The following is a 20,142-nucleotide window of genomic DNA, read 5'->3' on the forward strand; positions in this document are numbered from 1 at the left end:
CAGAATTTGTATAGATTATCCTCCATTTGTCGTTACTATAAAATGTTGGTTATATTCCCTGCGTGGTACATAGTAAATATTTATTTATTTTGCTTTTTAGGGCTACACCCACAGCATATGGAAGTTCCCAGGCTAGGGGTTGAATCTGAGCTGTGGCTGCTGGCCAATGCCACAGCCAGTCACGCTAGATCTTTAACCCACTGGGCAAGGCCAGGGATCAAACCCGCATCCTCATGTCAGGATCCTAATCAGATTTGTTACCACTGAGCCACAATGGGAACTCCCTAGCTTCTTTCTTTCATACATAGAACTTTGTACCTCTTAATCCCCGACCTTTGCCTTGCCCTTCCCACCTTCCCTCACCCCATGGTAACCACTAGTTTGTTCTCTGTATCCGTGAGTCTCTTTCTTTTTTGTTATATTCACTAGTATATTTTTTATTCCATGTATAAGTGTTTTCATAGAGTATTTGTATTTATCCATGACTTGTTTCACTAAGCATGATGTTCTCCAGGTCCACACACATTGATGGAAATGTCAGAATTTCATTCTTTTTGATGGCTGACAAGTGTACACACACATCCGTCGTCTTTATCCATTCATCTGTTGATGGATGCTTAGATTGCTTCCACATCGTGGCTATTGTAAGTAATGCTGCAGTGAACATTAAGTTGCACATATCTTTTCAAATTAGTGTTTGTTTTCTTTAGATGTATACCTAAGAGTGAAATGGCTGAATCACATGATAGTTCTGTTTTTAGTTGTTCAAGGAATCCCCACACCATTTTCCATGGTGGCTGCACCAGTATACATGCCCACCATCCATGTACAAGGATTCCCTTTTCTCCACATCCTCATTACCAATTGTTATTTGTGGTCTTTTTGATTATACCCATTCTGACAGGTGTGAGGTAGTATCTCATTGTAGTTTTGATGTGCATTTGTCTGATGATTAGTGATGTTGGGTGTCTTCATGTACCCGTTGGCCGTCTGTATGTTCTTTTTGGAGAAATGTCCACTCGGGTCTTCTGCCCCCCCCCCCTTTTTTTGGACATGCCCACAGCATGTGGAAGTTCCCAGGCTAGGGATTGAACACTCACCATAGCAGTGATGTGAGCCACTGCAGTGACAACAATGGATCCTAACCCATTGCACCACAAGGGAACTCCCCTTTTGCCCATTTTTTAATCAGGTGGTTTGGTTTTTTTTGATGTTGATGTTGTATATTTTGGATATTAACCCCTTATTAGTCATAGCATATCGAAGTATTTTCTCCCATTCTGTAGGTTGTCTTTTTGTGATGTTGATGATTAACGTGTCATTTAAGGCCAGTGTTTCCTGATTGATTTTCTGTCTGGATGATCTGTCCATTGATGTAATTGGTATGTTAAAGCCCTTTACGTTCCTTTAGGTATGTCACCTTCCTTTATGTATGTTAATATTTGCTTTGTGTATTTAGGTGGTCCTATGTAGTACATATACAATTGTTATATCTTCTTGGATTGATCCTTTAATCATTACGTAATGTCCTTCATTGCCCTTTGTGACAGTCTTTGTTTTAAAGTCTGTGTCTGGTACAATATTTCTACCCTAGCTTTCTTTTGATTTCCATTTGCACAAAGTGCCTTTTTCCATCCCTTCACTTTCAGTCTATATGTATCTTTAGATCTGAAGTGAGTCTCTTAGAGGAAGCATGTATATGGGTCTTGATTTTGTATCCATTCAGCTAATCTGTGTCTTTTGATTGGAGCATTTAGTCCATTTAAAGTAATTATTATTATTTTTTTTAGGGATGTACTTGCGGCATAGGGAAGTTCCTGGGCTGGGGTCAAGTTGGAGCCACAGCTGCTGGCCTGTGCCATGCCACAGCCACAGCCGTGCCAGAGCTGAGCTTTATCTGCAACCTATGCTGCAGCTCGCAGCAACACCAGATCCTTAACCCACTGAGCGAGGCCAGGGATTGAACCTGTGTCCTCATGGATACTAGTTGGGTTCTTAACCTGCTGAGCTGCAATGAGAACTCCTAAAGTAATTATTGATATGTATGTGGTTATTGCCATTTTGTTTTAGGGTTGTTTTTGTAGTTGTTTTTTGTCTGTCCTTTTGTTCTCTTCCCTCATGATGTGATGATCTTTGGTGTTATATTTGGATTCCTTTCTCTTTTCTGTGTGCATATCTATTGTAGATTTTTGGTTTGTAGTTACCATGAGGTTTTTGTATAGCAATCTCTCTCTCTCCCCCTCCCTGCCTTCCTCTGTCCATCCCTCTCTTTCTCTGTTTGTGTGTGTGAGATTATTTTAAGTTGCTTATCTTCATTTTCAAATGCGTTTTAACAGCCTACATTTGTACTCTTCTCCGCTCATGATTACTGTTTTTGACATCATATTGTAAATCTGTTTGTTTCATCTATCCCTTAACTGTTTATTGTGGATAAGATGATTTTACTACTTCTGTCTTTTAACCTTCCTACCAGCTTTGTGCTTGGATGATTTACTGTCTTTACTGTATGTTTGCCTTTACTAATGAGCATTTTCCTATCATAATGTTTATGTTTCTACTTGTGGCCTTTTCTGTTTCACTTAGAAAATTCCTTTTAGGGAGTTGCCTTTGTGGCTCAGCAGTTAACAAACCCAACTAGGATCCATGAAGATGCGGGTTCGATCCCTGGCCTTGCTCAGTGGGTTAAGGATCCAGCATTGCTGTGAGCTGTGGTGTAGGTCACAGACGCAGCTCTGATCTGGTGTTGCTGTGGCTGTGGCTGGCGGCCATAGCTCCAATTGGACCCCTAGCCTGGAAACCTCCGTATGCTGCAGATGTGGCCCCCCCAAAAAAGAAAAGAAAATTCCCTTTAGTATTTCTTGTAAAGATGATTTGGTGGCACTGAACTCTTAGCTTTTGCTTGTCTCTAAAACTTTTGATTGCCATTAGATCTGAATGAGAACCTTGTTGGGTAGAATATTCTTCCTTTCCCTTTCATTACTTTAAGTATATTGTGCCATTTCCTTCTGGTCTGCAGAATTTATGCTGAAAAGTCAACTGATACCCTTATGGGAGTTTCCTTATATGTAACTTGTTGCTTTTCCCTCATTGCCTTGAATAGTCTCTCTTTATCTATTTTTTTTTTTTCTATTTAAATTATGGTGTGTCTTGGTGTGGTCCTCTTGGATTGTTCCTATTTGGGACTCTGTGCCTCCTGGACTTGGGTGACTGTTTCCTTTCCTAGGTCAGGGAATTCTTCAGCTACTGCGTCTTCACATATGTTCTCAGGCCCTTTTCTCTCTCCTCTCCTTCTGTGACCCCTATGATGTGAGTGTTAGTATGCTTCTTGTTGTCTCTGAACCTGTCCTCATTTTTTAAAATTCTTTTTTTCTGTTCAGTGTGAGTGATTTCTACTTCTCTGTCTTCCAGCTCACTGATCTGTTTGTCTGTATCATTGAGTCGACTCCAAGAGATCCTAGGGCTGGTTCCCACCCACTGGTGGGTGAAGCTAGGTCCTGGGGTCTTGCTCCAGAACCCAAGGGTCCCAGAGCTGGTGTCAGACTGCTGGTGGGTAGAGTCAGCTCCTGACACCGCTGGCTGCAGGGCTTGGGGTGCATTGAAGCTTGTGTTTATCTCCTGGTGGGCAGGACCTGGGCCCAGCCAGTCCCAAGATTGATGCTGGCCCACTGGTGGTTGGGCTGGGGCCTGCCATGGAAGGTTGTGGGGCTTCTGTTGTCCTGTAGGGGTGAGGCTTGTCCTAAGGTTAGAGAAGACTCCTCATGGATGGGGTTGGGGTCTAGGGACTCTGGGTCTAGTGCCCAAGCACCAGTGTTTGGAGTTGGGTCCTGGGCCCTCTGGTGGGCAGGGCTGGGTCTGAGGGTGGCTGTAGGCTCAGGGAGTCTTTAGGCAGCGCATCTGCTGGTGGGTGGGCTGTGTCTCCACCCTGCTTGTTCTGCCTTAGGTATCCCAGTCCTGGCACCTGTAGGCCAGTGAGTGGAGGCAGAGCTGGATCCTGAGGCTAATAAGCAAGAGGGAGGATTCCAGAATGGTGCCCGCCAGACTAGTGTCCACATGGCTGAGTGAGCTCCCAGAAATGCCTGCCGCCAGTGGCTGTCCCCAGGGGAGGTCCGATTGCCTCCTGCCTTTCCGGGAGACTATGTCCCAGGCTCCTTTTGAATTTCTGCTTCTGCCCTGGGTGCTGGAGCGTGTGTTTTTGAGTGCGCTGCTTAAGAGTGGAGTCTGTTTCCCCCCTGCCCTCTGGGAGTCCTGAAAGTAAGCCCCACTGGCCTTCAGAGCCAGATGTTCTGGGGGCTTGTCTTCCTGGCACAGGACCCCTGGATTGGGGATCCCCCTGTGGGGCTCAGACCCCTTGTTCCTTGGGAAGAACCTCTGCAGTGGTAATTATTCTCCCGTTTGTGGGTCACCCACCCAGGGCTGTGGGTCTTGACGATGTCATATTTCCACACGCCCTACCCGACCGGCTGTGGTTCCTTCTTTATACCTTTAGTTGTAGATTATTTCCATTAGGTTCCAGTCTTTTTGATCCCTAGTTCTATAAATAGTCGTAATTTCGGTGTGCCCGTGAAAGAGGTGAGCTCAGGGTCTTTCTACTCTGCTGTCTTCGAAAATCTTACAGCCTCTGTAGTTTTGTTTTTTTTTTTTTTTTTGTCTTTTTGCCTTTTCTAGGGCCGCACCACAGCATATGGAGATTCTCAGGCTGGGGTCCCATTGGAGCTGTAGATGCCGGCCTACACCACAGCCACAGCGATGCGCGATCCAGGCTGCATCTATGATCTAGACCACAGCTCACGACAACACCGGACCCTTAACCCACTGGGTGAGGCCAGGGATTGAACCCGCAACCTCATGGTTCCTAGTTGGATTCGTTTAATCACTGAGCCATGACGGGAACTCCTGGCTTCTGTAGTTTTTTAAGTGCCTTGAGTGATTCTGATGTGTAGCTAAATTTGAGAACCACTAAGATTTTGCCCCTCAGGTAATTATGACTTAGGCTGGGATTGCTGTTACAATGGGAATGGATGGGTTCTTTTGCTTTTATATCATATTATTCCTTCCACAGGTATCTTTTGACTATATCATGTGCCAGGTACCGTGCTGGGGACTCAGATCAAATCCACGTTGCAGGGTGACATTATTGTGAATCAGTAGTATGGTAGAAATGGAAAAATGGGAACGTGAAGCTTTCAGAGGTCAGACATGGCAGTTGAGCACACGAATCTGAATTGTATGTTAGGCTGAGAAAAAACTGCTTCAAAGAGTCCAGTTTGTTTTGGGTTTTGGCCACGCCCATGGCACACAGAAGTTCCTGGGCCAGGGATCAAACCTGCGCCACGGCGGTGACCCAAGCCACAGCAGTGACAATGCCGGATCTTTAACCCACTGCACCACAAGAGAATTCCAAAGAGTCCAGTTTTAAATGTTTATTTTGAAGATGTTGTAATGCCCATGTGGTGACTGTAGCTGAAGAGAAATCTAAAAAGCACACAGGTGCATTTGGTATAGGTATTAAATTTATTATATATATGAGGCATTAGGGGCTGGAACTAGTCTCAAAAGATAAAAACAATTTATATGTTTATTCAACACAGTGACCATGCTAGCTGCTGGGAATGTGATAGGAAAACACAGGAAGAGTGAGCCTCTGCCCTCAGACGGCTCGTACTCCAGTGGTCTGATGTATGATACAGTGGGTCCCACTAAGGGGCGGGGCAGAAAGTACTCAGATGGAATAAATGGGAGAACTGGTATGAGGAGATCTGTGGGCGGAGCAGGCAGAGGAGGTGCTAGAGCAGTGAAGGCTTCGCGGCAGGATATGCAGAGGCCCTGGGGGCAGGAGTGCCTGGTGTCACTGGAATCCACTGAGCTGGAAGGACCAGGCGAGGGGGGGTGGCCACCGAAGCATTTTCAGAGCCATGGGAGGCATGATCCAATTTACTCATGTAGAAGCTGAGAAGTATTTCATTGGAGGGGAGAGGTAGCAGTAAGGTGGTGACAGGAGGCGGCAGTGGCAGGAGACAGGCATGAGAGGCCCATCAGCAAGAAGAGGTAGGAGCTATGAGGATCCGACTTTGAGGCCCAGAGAGACAGGGCAGGCCTGGTCCTAAAGATGTGTGGCTTTCCCAGGCCCGTCTCCAGCATTCAGCCTGACGGCTTGATTCCTGGTTTAGGAAACGGTTATTCTTAAGAAGACAGAGAAGAATTCGAAGGAGAACTTGATGGAAAGAGGGAGCCCAGGGTGTCCTTTATGTCCTGAAGTAGCTTAATCTCTTTGTCCAGCTGCTGCCTCCTTTGTTCAGATTGATGGATTTTATTCTCTATCTCTGTGATGAGAAATAAAAGGATTTCAGATTATGCAGTAGTTTTATACACAAGGTACTATTTCTAGCCCCTTCTGAAAGTACGTGGTACCTAGTGCCGTGCCTTGGATGAAAAGGAACTAGGGGCTTGTGAGTAGGAAGTGATGCTTTTATTACTTTGCTTCCTCTTTCTAATTCAGGATAGAATGCTAGTAGTTATCACACATAAACCTGGTCAGTAAATCTTTAAAACTGTATATACATTTATAACAGAAAAAGTACCTTCTATATATATATCTTTGAGAACGTGAAAGCAGCGATTATATAACCTTCATGCTGCACAATATCCCCATTTGTTGATAGGTGATAACTGGAGGGAGCATGTGGTTTAGCATATCAAGGATAAAAGGTAGATCTTTCATAGAAATGCATCCGATTTTTAACGTTATATAGGGCTTTTGGTTTTATTTGGAAATAGGAAAGCTTTTGTTGTGGAACTTTAGAACATGCTTTAGAAAGCCTTTATAAATAATATTCCTCAGTGGCAATGTCATTTTAAAAAAACAACAAAAAACCTCAATACTGAAGAATATGAACACACACACATACATAATGTTTCCTTAGAACACCCGTATACCTGGAGCAAACATTCTGGAACATGAGAACGGCTGAATTAATAAGGAAGAGAGTGTCTGTCAGTTGCGGTGTCAGAAGTTAAGGCTTTTAGGTTGGTTCTTATCCAGTTCCAATTAGTGTTTCCTCCTGGTGTGCCCCCTCATACTATGCTATTATGCATGCACTAGCAACTAACCCACCCTAATAGTGACGTGTAACATGTTCTAAACAGGTAACTTTAACAGGAAAGAAAAATAAACTCACATGAAAGTCGCCTACAAAATAAAGCTTTTTAGAAAAAAATTTTAAAGTCTGCTTTTAAAAAAATATGGATCCTCTCAGAAGTATGCAGACATTCTCAAGACATTGTTAAAAGACACACCATCACTGGGAGATTAAAAAAATGCTTTTTTGCTGATTATAATGTAATAAAATTTTCAAGTAGAGGTGTGTAACATGAAAACAAAAATGAGAAAGCTACACTAAGAATTTTTTTTATGATGATGCTGAACTTTAGAATCAATCAGTCACAACCCTTCGTTCCCCCCCATTATATTTGAAGATGAATGTTGGGAAATTTGAAACTTAACCACATTATACCAAGTACAGGGAGACAGTGGCAGTGTAGTTTACCACAGTCTCACCAGTTCTGAACATGGTGCCCAAATACTTCAATTTTGAAATCAATTTTTTTGTTGGTCTTACTTTTTTTTAAAGCATAGTTGATTTACAACGTTTCTTCAATTTCTGCTGTACAGCAAAGTGACCCAATCATAAACACTTCCCTGTGCTGTACAGTAGGACTCCACTGCCCAGCCTTTCCAAATTAACAGTTGGCATCCACCAGCCCCAAACTCCCCATCTATCCGACTCCCTCCCTCCTCCACCCCTGGCAACCACAAGTTGCTCTCCATAGCTGTGATCTGTCTCTGTTCTGTAGACAGGATCATTTTTTTGCCATATTGTAGACTCCACATTTAAGTGATACCATATTTTTCCTTCTCTTCCTTCCATTGTAGGTATTACCACATCTTGTTTTTAATCCATTCATCTGTCGATGGACATTTAGGTTGTTTCCATGTCTTAGCTATTGTGAATACTGCTGCAGTGAACATAGGGGTGCATGTGTCTTTTTAAACAAATGTTTTGTCCATATGTGTGCCTAGGAGTGGGACTGCTGGATCATATGGTAGTTCTATATTTAGTTTTCTGAGGAAATTCCATAATGGTTGTGCCAATTTGCATTCCTACCATCAGTGAAGGAGGGTTCCCTTTTCTTCACCCCCTCACCAGCATTTGTTATTTGTTGACTTGTTAATGATGGCCCTTCTGACCAGTGTGAGGGGGGTACCTCACTGTAGTTTTCATTTCCATTTCTCTGATGATTAGTGATGCTGAGCAAATTTTCACATGCCTGCTAGCCATCTGGATGTCTTCTTTGGAGAAATGTCTAAGTCCTCAGCCCATTTTTCACTTGGGTTGTGTTTTTGTTGTGTTGTATGACTTGTTTGTATATTTCGGAGATTAGGCCCTTGTCTGTTACAACCTTCACAAAGATTTTCTCCCATTCTGTGGGTTGTCTTTTCATTTGTTTCATGGTGCAAAAGCTGCTGTGCAAAAGCTTTTGTGTTTAATTAGGTACCATTGGTTTACTTTTGTTTTTATTGACCTTATACTAGGAGTTGGATCAAAAGGATGTTGCTGTGATTTATGTCAAAAAGTGTTCTGCCTGTGTTTTCCTCTAGGGGTTTTATAGTATCTGGCCTTATACCTAGGTCTTTAATCCATTTTGAGTTTATTTTTGTGTATGGTGTTAGAGAGTGTTCTAATTTCATTCTTTTACATGTAGCTGTCCAGTTTTCCTAACACCACTTATTGAAGAGACTGCCTTTCCTCCACTGTATATTATTGCCTCCTTTGTCAGAGATTAGTTGACTGTAGGCGCTTGGGTTTATTTCTGGTCTTTCTATCCTGTTCCACTGATCTATGTTTCTGGATTTGTGCCAGTACCATATTGTTTTGATAATTGTAGCTCTGTAGTATTGTCTGAAGTCACGGAGCCTGATTCATCCATTTCTGCTTTTCTTTTTCAGTATTGCTTTGGCTATTCAGGGTCTTTTGTGCTTCCATACAAATTTTAAAATAGTTTGCTTTAGTTCTGTGAAGAATGTCCTTGGTCATCTGATAGGGTTTGCACTGAATCTGTTGATTGCCTTGGGTAGTATAGTCATTTTGACAATATTGATTCTTCCAATACAAGAGCATGGTATACATCTTTCCAGCTGTGTCGTTTTTGTTTTCTTTCATCAGCATCTTATAGTTTTCAGAGTATAGGACTTTTGTCTCTTTAGGTAGGTTTATTCCTAGGTATTTTATTCTTTTTGATGCAATATAAAATGGGATTGTTTCCCTACTTTCTCTGATCTTTCGTTGTCAGCATATAGAAGTGCTTTGATTTCTGTGTATTAATTTTGTATCCTGCAGCTTTACCAAATTCACTGATGAGCTCTAACAGTTCTCTGGTAGTGTCTTTAGGATTTTCTAGGTATAGTATCATGTCATCTGCAAACAGTGATTGTTTTATTTCTTCTTTTCCAGTTTGGATTCCTTTTATTTCTTCTCTAACTGCCATTGCTAGGACTTCCAAAACTATGTTGAATAAGAGTAGTGAAAGTGAACATCCTTGTCTTGTTCCTGATCTTAGTGGAAATGTTTTCAGTTTTTCACTACTGAGAATGTTGTTAGCTGTGGGTTTGTCATATACACCTTTTATTATGTTGAGGTAGGTTCCCTCTATGCCCATTTTCTGGAGCGTTTTTGTCAGAAACAGGTGTTGAATTTTGTCAAACCTTTCTCTGCATCCATTTGTGGATTTGTGGATATTGAAGAATTCTTGCATCCCTGGAATAAATCCCACTTGATCATAGTGTATAATCCTTTTAATATATATTTGGATTCAGTTTGCTAATATTGTGTTGAGGATTTTTCTATCAATGTTCATGGCCTATAATTTTCTTTTTTTTGTGTGGTATCCTTGTCTGGTTTTGGTTATCAGGATGATGGCCTCATAGAATGAGCTTGGACTCTGCTATTTTTTTGGAAGACTTTCAGAGGAATAGGTGTTAACAATTCTCTGAATGTTTGATAGAATTCACCTGTATAGCTAACAGGTCCTGGACTTTGGTTTTTAGGAAGTTTTTAAATCACATTTTCAATTTCAGTACTTGTGATTGGTCTTGTTCATATTTTCACTTTCTTCTTGGCTCAGTCTTGGTAGGTTTACCTTTCTGGTTAGAACCTGTCCATTTCTTCTAGGTTGTCCATTCTATTGGCATATAAAGTTACATTACAGTAGTCTCTTATGAACCTTTGTATTTCTGTGGTGTCACCTATAACTTCTCCTTTTTCATTTCTAATTTTATTGATGTGAACCCTCTCCCCCTTTTTTCTTGATGAGTCTGGCTAAAGGTTTATCAATTTTGTGGTTCTTTTCAAAGAACCAACTTTTGGTTTCATTGCTCTTTTCCATTTTTTTTCTTTCACTCCATTTCACTTATTTTTGCTCTAATCTTTATGATTTCTTCTACCAATTTTGGGCTTTGTCTGTTCTTCCTTCTCTAGTTGTTTTAAGAGTAAAGTTAGGTTGGTTATTTGAGAGTTTGCTTGTTTCCTGAGATAAGATTATATTGCTACAAACTTCCCTCTCAGAACTGCTTTTCCTGTGTCTCATAGGTTTTGGATTATTGTATCTTTGTTGTCATTTGTCTCTAAGTAACTTTTTCTTTGTTTTTTAGGGCTGTACCTGTGGCATTTGGAAGTTCCCAGGCTGGAAGTCGAATTGGAGCTGCAGCTGCTGGCCTGTGCCACAGCCAAAGAAACTTAGGATCCAAGCCGAGTCTGCAACTTACATCACAGCTCACAGCAATACCAGATGCTTAAACCACAGAGTAAGGCCAGGGATCAACCCCACATCCTCATGGAGTCTAATCTAGTCAGGTTTATAACTTACCAGGCCACAACAGGAGCTCTGTCTCTAAGTATCTTTTGATTTCCTCAATGATCCATTGGTTGTTCAGTAGCATATTGTTTAGCTTCCAGGAGTTCATGGGATTTTTTTGCTGTTTTTTCCTTGTAGTTGATTCCTAGTCTCATAGCATTGTGATCAGAGAAAATGTTTGAAATAATTTCAGCATTTTAAATTTACCAAGGCTTGATGTGTGGCCCAAGATGTGAATTATCCTGGAGACTGTGTGTGCACTTGAGAGCAGTGTATATTCTGCTGCTTTGGGATGGAATGTTTGATAAATATTCGTTAAGTCTATCTGGTCTAGGGTGTCATTTAAGTGCTGTGCTGATTTTCTGTCTGAATGATCTATCCATTGATGTAAGTGGGGTGTTAAAATTCCCCACTATTACTGTGTTGCTGTCAGTTTCTCCTTTTATGGGTGTCAGCAGTTGCCTTTTATATTGTGGTGCTCCTGTGTTGGGTCCACATATATTTACAATCATTATATCTTCTTGTCCTTTGATCATTATGTAGTGTCCTTCTTTGTCTCTTGTGACTTTCTCCAAAGTCTGTTTTGTCTCATATGAGTATTGCTACTCGCACTTTCCTTTGATTTCCATTTGCAGGTAATATCTTCTTCCATCCCCTCACTTTCAGTCTGTATGTATCCTAAGGACTCAAGTGGGTGTCTTATAAACAGCATACACACACACACACACATATATATATATGGGTCTTTTATATATATATATATACACACACATGTATATGGGTCTTTTATATATATATACACATACACACATATATATACATATATATACACACACATATATATACATATATATACACACATATATATATACATATATATATACATATATATATATGTGTGTGTGTCTTATTTTTGTATCCATTGAGCCAGTCTTTTGGTTGGAGCATTTAATCCATTTACATTCAGTGTAATTATGAATAAGTATATATTTACTACCATCTTGTTAATTGTTTTGGATTGTTACTTTGGGTCTTTTTTCCTTCCCTCTTTTGTTGTCGTCCTTTGTTATTTGCTGTCTTTAGTGCTGTGTGTGGATTGCTTTTTCTTTTTTTATGTGTGTGTCCATTATAGTTTTGTCTTGAGGTTCCCATTATATTTTGACATAACCATTTATATGTGTTCAGAATTGTTTTGGGTTGTGATTCTCTTATTTTCAATGCATTTTCAATGTTCTGCATTTGTCTTCTCCACTTGTCATACTTGCTAGTTTTGATACCATATTTGTCAGTGGGTGATTTTCTACCTTCATTTTCACCTGTGAGTTTTCTCATTTGTAATATTCTTGTTTCAAATTGTGCCTTTTCTTTTCTTTTCTGCCTAGAGAAGTTCCTTTAGTAGTTGCTGTAGAGCTCATTTGCAGGTGCTGAATTCTCTTAGCTTTTGCTTGTCTGAAAAGCTTTTGATCTCTCTTTCGAATCTGAATGAGACCCTTGCTGAGTATAGTATTGGTGGTTCTAGGTTCCTCCCCTTCACCACCTTAAATATATCTTGCCACTCCCTTCTGACTTGCGGAGTTTCTGCTGAGATCAGCTCTTGTCCTTATGGGTTGCTTACATGTTATTTGTTGCTTTTCCCTTGTAGCTTTCAGGGTTTTTTCTTTGTATTTAATTTTGTCAGTTTGATTAGTATGTGTCTTGCTGTGTTTCTCCTGTGTTTCTCTTATGTGGAATTTTCTGTGCTTCTTCAATTTGAGTGAGTGCTTCCTTTTCCATATTAGGTAGTTTTTGGCTATAATCTCTTTGAATGTTTTATCTGGCCCTTTCTTTCTCCCTTCTTCTGGAACCCCTATGATGTAAATATTGGTACATTTAGTGTTATCCTAAAGGCCTTTAGACTCTCCTCAGTTCTTTTCATTCTCGTTTGTTTGCTTTTTAGGGCCACACCTACGGCATATGGAGGTTCCCAGGCTAGGGGGTCTAATCAGAGCTACAGCTGCCAGCTTATGCCACAGCCACAGCAACTCATTCTGTTTTACTTATTTTTTCCTGTGGCAGTGATTTCCACCACTATTTTCCACCTCACTTAATTGTTCTTCTGCCTCTATTATCCTGCTGTTGATTCCTTCTAGTATATTCTTCATTTCAGATATTTTGCTATCCATCTTAGTTTGCTTGTTTTTGAAGTCTTCTAGCTCTTTTTTAAACATTTCTTGTAACTTCTCTGTGCCTCCATTTTTTCCCCAAGATCTTGAATCATGTTTACTATCATCACTCTGAATTCTTTTTCAGGTAGATTGCCCATCTCCTCTTCATTTAGTTGTTTTTACGTGTTGTGGTCTTGTTCCTTTGTCTGAAAGTTACTTCTTTGTTGTCTCATAATGTCCCCTTGACAGCAGGTATGTAGATGCAGCAGCTGGTGCCTAGTCCTGGAGGTCTCAGGGTGGTAGTGGCTCACATGTACCCAGAGCACATGATGGGAGCACTATTTCGGCAACTGCTTTGTTGGCACTGAGTTCAGCGTGCCCCCACCCAGCTGCTGGCAGAAGTCTCAGGGGCCTGTGCTCCTCCTGAATTCCCTCTGTTTGCTCCACTTTGTAGCCTTAAGGGCTGTGGGCTGCTCCCCAACTATTGCTAAGCAGCAGCTGCTCATGGGTAGATCCTGGAGCTGGAGCAGTTGGCGTCTTGCAGGCTGAGAGCACTTGCAGAGGGTAAGGCTCTAGTGGTGGATCCTGCCACTTCCCTCCTGACTCTAGTCCCTCCAGGCTGTTTCTGTGCTGCCAATCCCAGTTTTTCCCCATCTGGCCAGCCCCAGTTCGCTGAGTCTGATCTCCAAAGCTGGAGTTTCAGTTCCCAACCGCTGCCCAAAGCAGCCTATGGTTGGGAAGTGCAGGGGGTGACACTGACTGTAGAGGACTATTTCCATTTTAACCGCTTTACTGATTGCTGTGTTCTCCAGTACTCGAAAGTGCCGCCTCTGTCTCGGTGGTATCCATGACGGGGGTGTGGGGGTCACGTCCCAGGGTGCAGGAGTTTTCCTCTTTCCAGCTCCCTCCTTGGGGCGCCAAGTTCCAACCCACTTCGTTTCTCATTTTCTCTCCCCTTTTCTTCCTTCTTTTGTCCTACTCAAGTTTTGTGAAGTTTTTCTTGCTCTTTCAGAATCCTGGGGTCTTTTGTCAGCATTCAGTAAATTTTCTGTGCAAATAGTTCCACACATAGATGGATTTTCAATGATTTTGTGGGAGTAGGTGAGCTCGCAGCCTGCTCCTCCATCACCATTCTTTTCTCCCTGTTTTTGGAGCTGCAGCTGCCAGCCTACACCACAGCCACAGCAACGCCAGATCCATACCTAGTCTGTGACTTATGCCACAGTTCATGGCAATGCCAGATACCCAACCCACTGAGCAAGCCTGGGGATCGAACCCACATCCTCATGGATACTAGTAGGGTTTGTAACCCCCTGAGCCACAATGGGATTGAATTCCTGTTTTTACTTTTTTAAATGAGGTTTTTTTTTTTTTCTGATTACTAAAGTATTTTTACATACAAAAGTATTGTATGTAGAAAATGTGGAAAATATAATGAACACTAAGACAAAATAAATCACTATAATCCAGCCACCTATAGATAACTACTGTTTTCCTTTGGGTGTGATTTTTCTGTGTTCATGTGTGTCTCTGTGTATGTAAGTGTGTTTTCTTCTGTGTGTGAGGGCTCATACTGTTTTGTAATGGGCTTTTTCATATAATGAAACAACAAAAATTCTTATAAAATAGGATTTTTACCAGGTGAATAGTAGCATTTTAGTATATATGATAAATACTTAAAAACTTTGCTGCTTGGCTTTAATTCATACCTGCTCGAAATGTTAAAAATGTGCCTTCCAACAAGCTACAGTCAAAAAGTGAGGCCCCAATTTCTTCATAGTCTGGAGAGAGAAAAACATTTTCAGGTTTTTTGTTTGTTTGTTTTCTGCTTTTTTTTCAGGGCTGCACCCACAGCATATGGAAGTTCCCAGGCTAGGTGTCAAATTGGAACTATAGCTGTTGGCCTGCACCACAGCCACAGCCACCCAGGATCCAAGCCTCATCTGCAACCTACACCACAGCCCAGGCTATGGTGCATCCCCAACTCACCAAGCAAAGCCAGGGATCGAACTTGCATTCTCATGGATACTAGCAGGATTTGTTTCCACTGAGCCACGACAGTAACTTCTTCAGTTTTAACTTAAGTCATTTATATAGGCAGAAACACTCCACACAGTAACCCCCAATAAAGAAAACTACACAGAGCAGACATCTCGTGTATTCAGAAATACCACTTCTTTGAACCTCCACTAGATCAGAACCTCCAGGGGCGGAGCCCAGCTCTCTGACTTAACAAGCTCCCCCTGCTGCTTCAGAGGGGCAGGCTCAGGATGGAGATGAGCTTGGTCTAGAGGTAAGAGTAAACGAACAGAGGAATGTACTAAGTTTGGAGAAAATGTCTGTTCTTCACTTTTTGTCCTATAGAATTAAAAAATCCTTTTCAAATAATTATATATTTTACAACTGGTGTCTAAAATACAGACTGTCAAGCCTTTCCTTTTAAGATAGCTTTATGGTTGACCCTTGACTATGGTGGGGGATGAGGGTTGCTGACTCCTGTGCAGTCAAAATTCCAAGCACAGCTTTACACTTGGCTCCTCATATACCCAGCTGCTCTGTATCCATGGGGACTGTATAGTATTTTATTTTATTGTATGGTATTTATTGAAAAAAATCTGGCTATAAGTGGACCCATACAGTACAAACCTGTGTTATTTACTATCAACTGTGTTAATGATAGTTTTTAAGCTCATAACACAGGTTACAAGAAGGCTAAATGCATACGATCCAGCAATCCTACCCCTGGGCATATATCCAGAGAAAACCATAATTCAAAGAGATACATGCCCTCCAGTGTAGATCATAAGAGCACAATTCACAATAGTGACGACATGGAAGCAACCTACCATCGCTCAGAAGAGGAGTGGACAAAGAAGATGTGGGACATATACAGAGGGATACGACTCAGCTTTCAAAAAGAATGAAATAATGCCATTCATGGCAACATGGATGCAACTAGAGATTCTCATACTAGGAAGCCAGAAAGATAAAAAGAAATTCCATACGGTATCACTTATATGTGGAATCTAAAATACAACACAAATGACCTTGTCTATGAAACAAACAGACTCACAGAACAAACTTGTGGCTCCCTAGTGGGAGGGAAGGGTTGGGAGTTTGGGATTGAGGCAGCTAGTACATACAAGATGGATAAACCACAGGGTCCTACTGTATTCCACAGGGACCTATATATAGTCAATATGCTTTGATAAATCATAATGGGAAGGAATGAAAAAAATACATATGTATATATATACGTACATATATATATTTTTTTCTTCTTGCGTTTTCTTGAGCAGCTCCTGCAACATATGGAGGTTCCCAGCTCCAATCGGAGCTGTAGCCACCAGCCTACGCCAGAGCCACAGCAACGCAGGATTCGAGCTGCATCTGCGACCCACACCACAGCTCATGGCAACACCGGATCCTTAACCCACTGAGCAAGGCCAGGGATCGAACCTGCAACCTCATGGTTCCTAGTCGGATTCATTAACCACTGCGCCACAATGGGAACTCCTATATATTCTTATATATAGTAACTGAACCACTGGGCTGTACAGGAGAAATTAACACATTATAATCAACTATGATAAAATTAATTAAAAAAAAAAAAAGACGAAGGGGCTACATACCTGGATGTACAAGTGGCACTTAAGCTTCTCCTAAGAGCTCTTTATGACATGATAAAGTTAATTAAACCAAAATCAACCAAAAGATTAAAATTACTGCTTTTTTCTGTACTTTACAATAGAAAAAGCAATTGATTTTTTAAGGAATAGGATTCGAATCAAATCAAACGTAACATAATCCCATGCTCAGATCTTAGCGGCAAGTGTGCTGAGGCAGCAAGGCACGGGGGTGTGGCTCTGGTTCTGAACGTGCCCATTCTCTCGGTGGTCACTGTCAGTTATGAGCCCCTGGAAAATCCATCAAAACTTTAAAGACATCCAGAGTTCTCATCATGGCTCGGTGGAAACGAATCTGACTAGCATCCATGAGGATGCAGGTTCAATCCCTGGCCTCACTCAGTGGGTTAAGGATCCGGCGTGGCTGTGAGCTGTGGTGTAGGTCGCAGACGCGGCTCAGAGCTGGCGTGGCTGTGGCTGTGGCACAGGCCAGTGGCTACAGCTCTGATTAGACCCCTGGCCTAGGAACCTCCATATGCCACAGGTACGGCCCTAAAAAGACAAAACAAAACAACGACAGCAACAAAAACCTTTTGGGACATTAGATATGTTTTACTAAATTAATGAGTTTGTACATTACCTATATCCTATTGATTTATATAAAGACGAGATCTGGAACAATGAAAGAATGAGATGAAGAAGAAAAAGGAAAAGGAAACCGCACAGAAAGAAAATGTGTACTTTTGGGGGTCGGGGCTGGGGGATTGTGTTGTTTCACATGTAGGTCTATGAGAAGTCTCTGAGAAATTTTATTATTTCAGTACCTGATTCTGAAGTGGGTTCACCCATGAGTCTGTGTTGAATCCAAGCAAATTTGTCTAGAATTTCTTGAAATAAAGCATCAAGAAGTCCTGCTTCTTTACATTGCTTAAGAAAAGCAACTTTCAGAAGCACATCTAAGAATGAGAAAAACATTTTAGAAGAACATCATCTGTCTCTAGACGGCTACCGTAACGCGCCAGGTTTTGCCTAATGGTGGGCAAGCATTATTAGTAAGACAGTAAAATAGCACCTTTGTCTTTTCTATTGTAATTTCATCACACTTCATCTTTTTCAAGCTGAAACAATGAATGAGATGTTACAAAAGTGAAAAGAAAAAGTGCTTAGAATAATTCTATGAATCAAGAGGATTTTCTAAAATTTAGCTTTAAATCTTTGAGGTAGCACCTTCCCTCAGTCTTTTTCTACCACGGTTTACTGTTTGTCATCATGGGACATCTAGGTACTTAACAGAAAGCTACCACGACTGGCTTCAGCTGCTTGGGGAGGACGGTGCCACAGTGTGAGGGTGGCATGTTGTTGGATTCTGAACTTGAGCAACCCTGGCTTCCATATCAAGAAGTATCTCTTGGGGTTTCCTCTGTGGCACAATGGGTTAAGAATTCGACTGCAGGTGCTTGGGTTGCTGCAGGGGCACAGGTTTGATCCCCAGCCCAGTGCGGTGGGTTTAAGAATCTGGCCTTGCCACAGCTGTGGCTTGGATTCAATCCCTGGGCCCCTGAACTTCCATGTGCCATGTGTGCAGCCATTCAGAAAAAGGCGGGGGGTATCCGTTCTGGATACTGAAGAGCACTGGACCATTCCCCTAGTTATTTTGATCTTCTGGGTTATGAGGGGTGGATAGTTACGATAAAGGATAAAGGATTAAGTACTGTAAGTCTAGAAGAACAAAGCAGCATACCAACTCTGAAGGTCATGGTATTAAGTACTGTGTCATATTTGTTACAGAAAAAACTTAGGGCATACCTGGTCTATTCAATGCCATACTTTCAGATGGCTAGAAGGGAAGAAAAATCAAGATTACTTTACACTGATTTTTTACTGTTGACATGTTAATATTCACAAGACGAAAACAAAATTCAGTGATATACCTGTAGAGAAAATCATGTTCCAAGTTCACCTGTAGATGTAAACAGCAAATGTATTTTCGCTTTGTCTATGGGAACTGTAAGGGGTATAACAAGCACCTCTCGCATAAAGGGTGAGAGGCAAAGGTTGCTGGCTCATATGAATTTAGCTTATATGAGCTGATGGGTAAAACTGTTTCAAATCACCAAAACATTTTCATATGCTTTACATGTATTAGGAATACAGAAAATTATGAGTTACAAGTTAGGTCAGATGTGGATCCTGCAGCTGAGAGACACTTGGTAGGTAAGGAGGTTCCATTGCACCTGTGCCTATTGTAAGACCATAAACACCCTGTGGGCTCAGATCCTCTCACTGATTTGGTACCAGGGCATGTGTTACAGGAGCCATGGGACAGTCACCTCCTGGAAGATATATGTGCTTGGATACCCAAGACACATCCAACTTCCCTTTAATATTCACCTTATCATCATCTATCCTCCTGTCACCTGAAATTCAGAATGGTTAAAAAAATGACATTGTTAAGTCACAACTATTCTTAAACTTTAATTTTGAACTCTTTTTTTGTTTGTTTGTTTTTTTTTTTTTGGTCTTTTTAGGGCCACACTCAAGGCACATGGAGGTTCCCAGGCTAGGGGTCCAATCGGAGCTGTAGCCGCCTGCCATAGCCACAGCCACAGCAATGTGGGATCCGAGCCACGTCTGCTACCTACACCACAGCTCACAGCAATGCTGGATCCTCAGCCCATTGAGTGAGACCAGGGATTGAACCCTCAACCTCATGGGTACCAGTTGGGTTCATTAACCACTGAGCCATGACGGGAACTCCAATTTTGAACTCTTAATACATAAATTGGTCTACGCAAAAATCACTTTCTAGTGATTCACCCTTCATCATTTTCAGCCATGCAATGCCTTCCAAAGAAGACCTCTGTCTCACATCTCACGGCTTCTACCTGCATATTTAACTGTTTCTGGCAACAATGGACAGAAAAAGAATGGATACGTGCGCACGTATAACTGAATCACTTTGCTGTACACCTGAAACGAACACAACACTGTAAATCAACTATACGTCAATAAAAAATAAAAAATAAAATACCATGCGGAGAAACTTAAAAGCTATAAAATTAAGTCAAATTACCTGTGCATGATTGCCTGTTGAGGAAAGTCTTTTCCTCCCTCTTTTTCTTGGTCCTGAAAAGTGAGCGGAAAAATACAAATGTAGTTAGCAGAATCCACAAAGGAAAAGAGTGATGCTTGATCATATAAAATATACAACTCTTTTGTGCCAAAAGTTAGCACAAAGTCAAAAGAGAGGCCAAACTTTAAATGTTTGCAAAACAAATTACAAAAGGCCAATTTTTAAAATATAGAAAGATTCTTATAAATCAATACGGAAAAGGCAATTGGGTAGAAAAGTGAGCAAATGGGGAACTCTGGGAAGAAGGTTTATTAAATAGAAAAACAAATTGGGTCCCAGGAAAACAAATCTAATTGACCAAAAGATAGGGGAATACACTCCATTTCACCCA

The 20,142-nt window shown here is 41.4% G+C and overlaps 1 protein-coding gene and 1 long non-coding RNA gene across 7 annotated transcripts in view; one reads left to right on the top strand and one right to left on the bottom strand.

Annotated features, from left to right (window-relative positions):
- The first annotated feature begins 2,719 nt into the window (after window positions 1-2,719).
- On the top strand, window positions 2,720-6,130 carry LOC146398563 (uncharacterized). Its single transcript, XR_014819455.1, has 2 exons — window positions 2,720-4,623; window positions 4,907-6,130. It is a non-coding gene; the product is annotated as an uncharacterized LOC146398563 (long non-coding RNA).
- Window positions 5,493-20,142, bottom strand: part of PHF11 (PHD finger protein 11) — a 46,744-nt gene continuing 32,094 nt past the window's right edge. Inside the window, 5 exon segments of one of the 6 annotated variants that reach the window (NM_001244327.1) lie at window positions 5,493-6,320; window positions 14,762-14,833; window positions 17,503-17,634; window positions 18,485-18,515; window positions 19,752-19,804. In NM_001244327.1, the coding sequence (NP_001231256.1) occupies window positions 6,181-6,320; window positions 14,762-14,833; window positions 17,503-17,634; window positions 18,485-18,515; window positions 19,752-19,804 (428 nt within the window). In that variant the 3' untranslated portion in view covers window positions 5,493-6,180. 6 annotated transcript variants of the gene reach the window in all.

This window comes from Sus scrofa, chromosome 11 (genome assembly GCF_054392235.1).
Source record: "Sus scrofa isolate SSC_HxYL_T2T_F1_AM1 chromosome 11, Sscrofa_HxYL_maternal_Yorkshire_Landrace_v2.0, whole genome shotgun sequence".
NCBI classification, from domain to species: Eukaryota; Metazoa; Chordata; class Mammalia; order Artiodactyla; family Suidae; genus Sus; species Sus scrofa.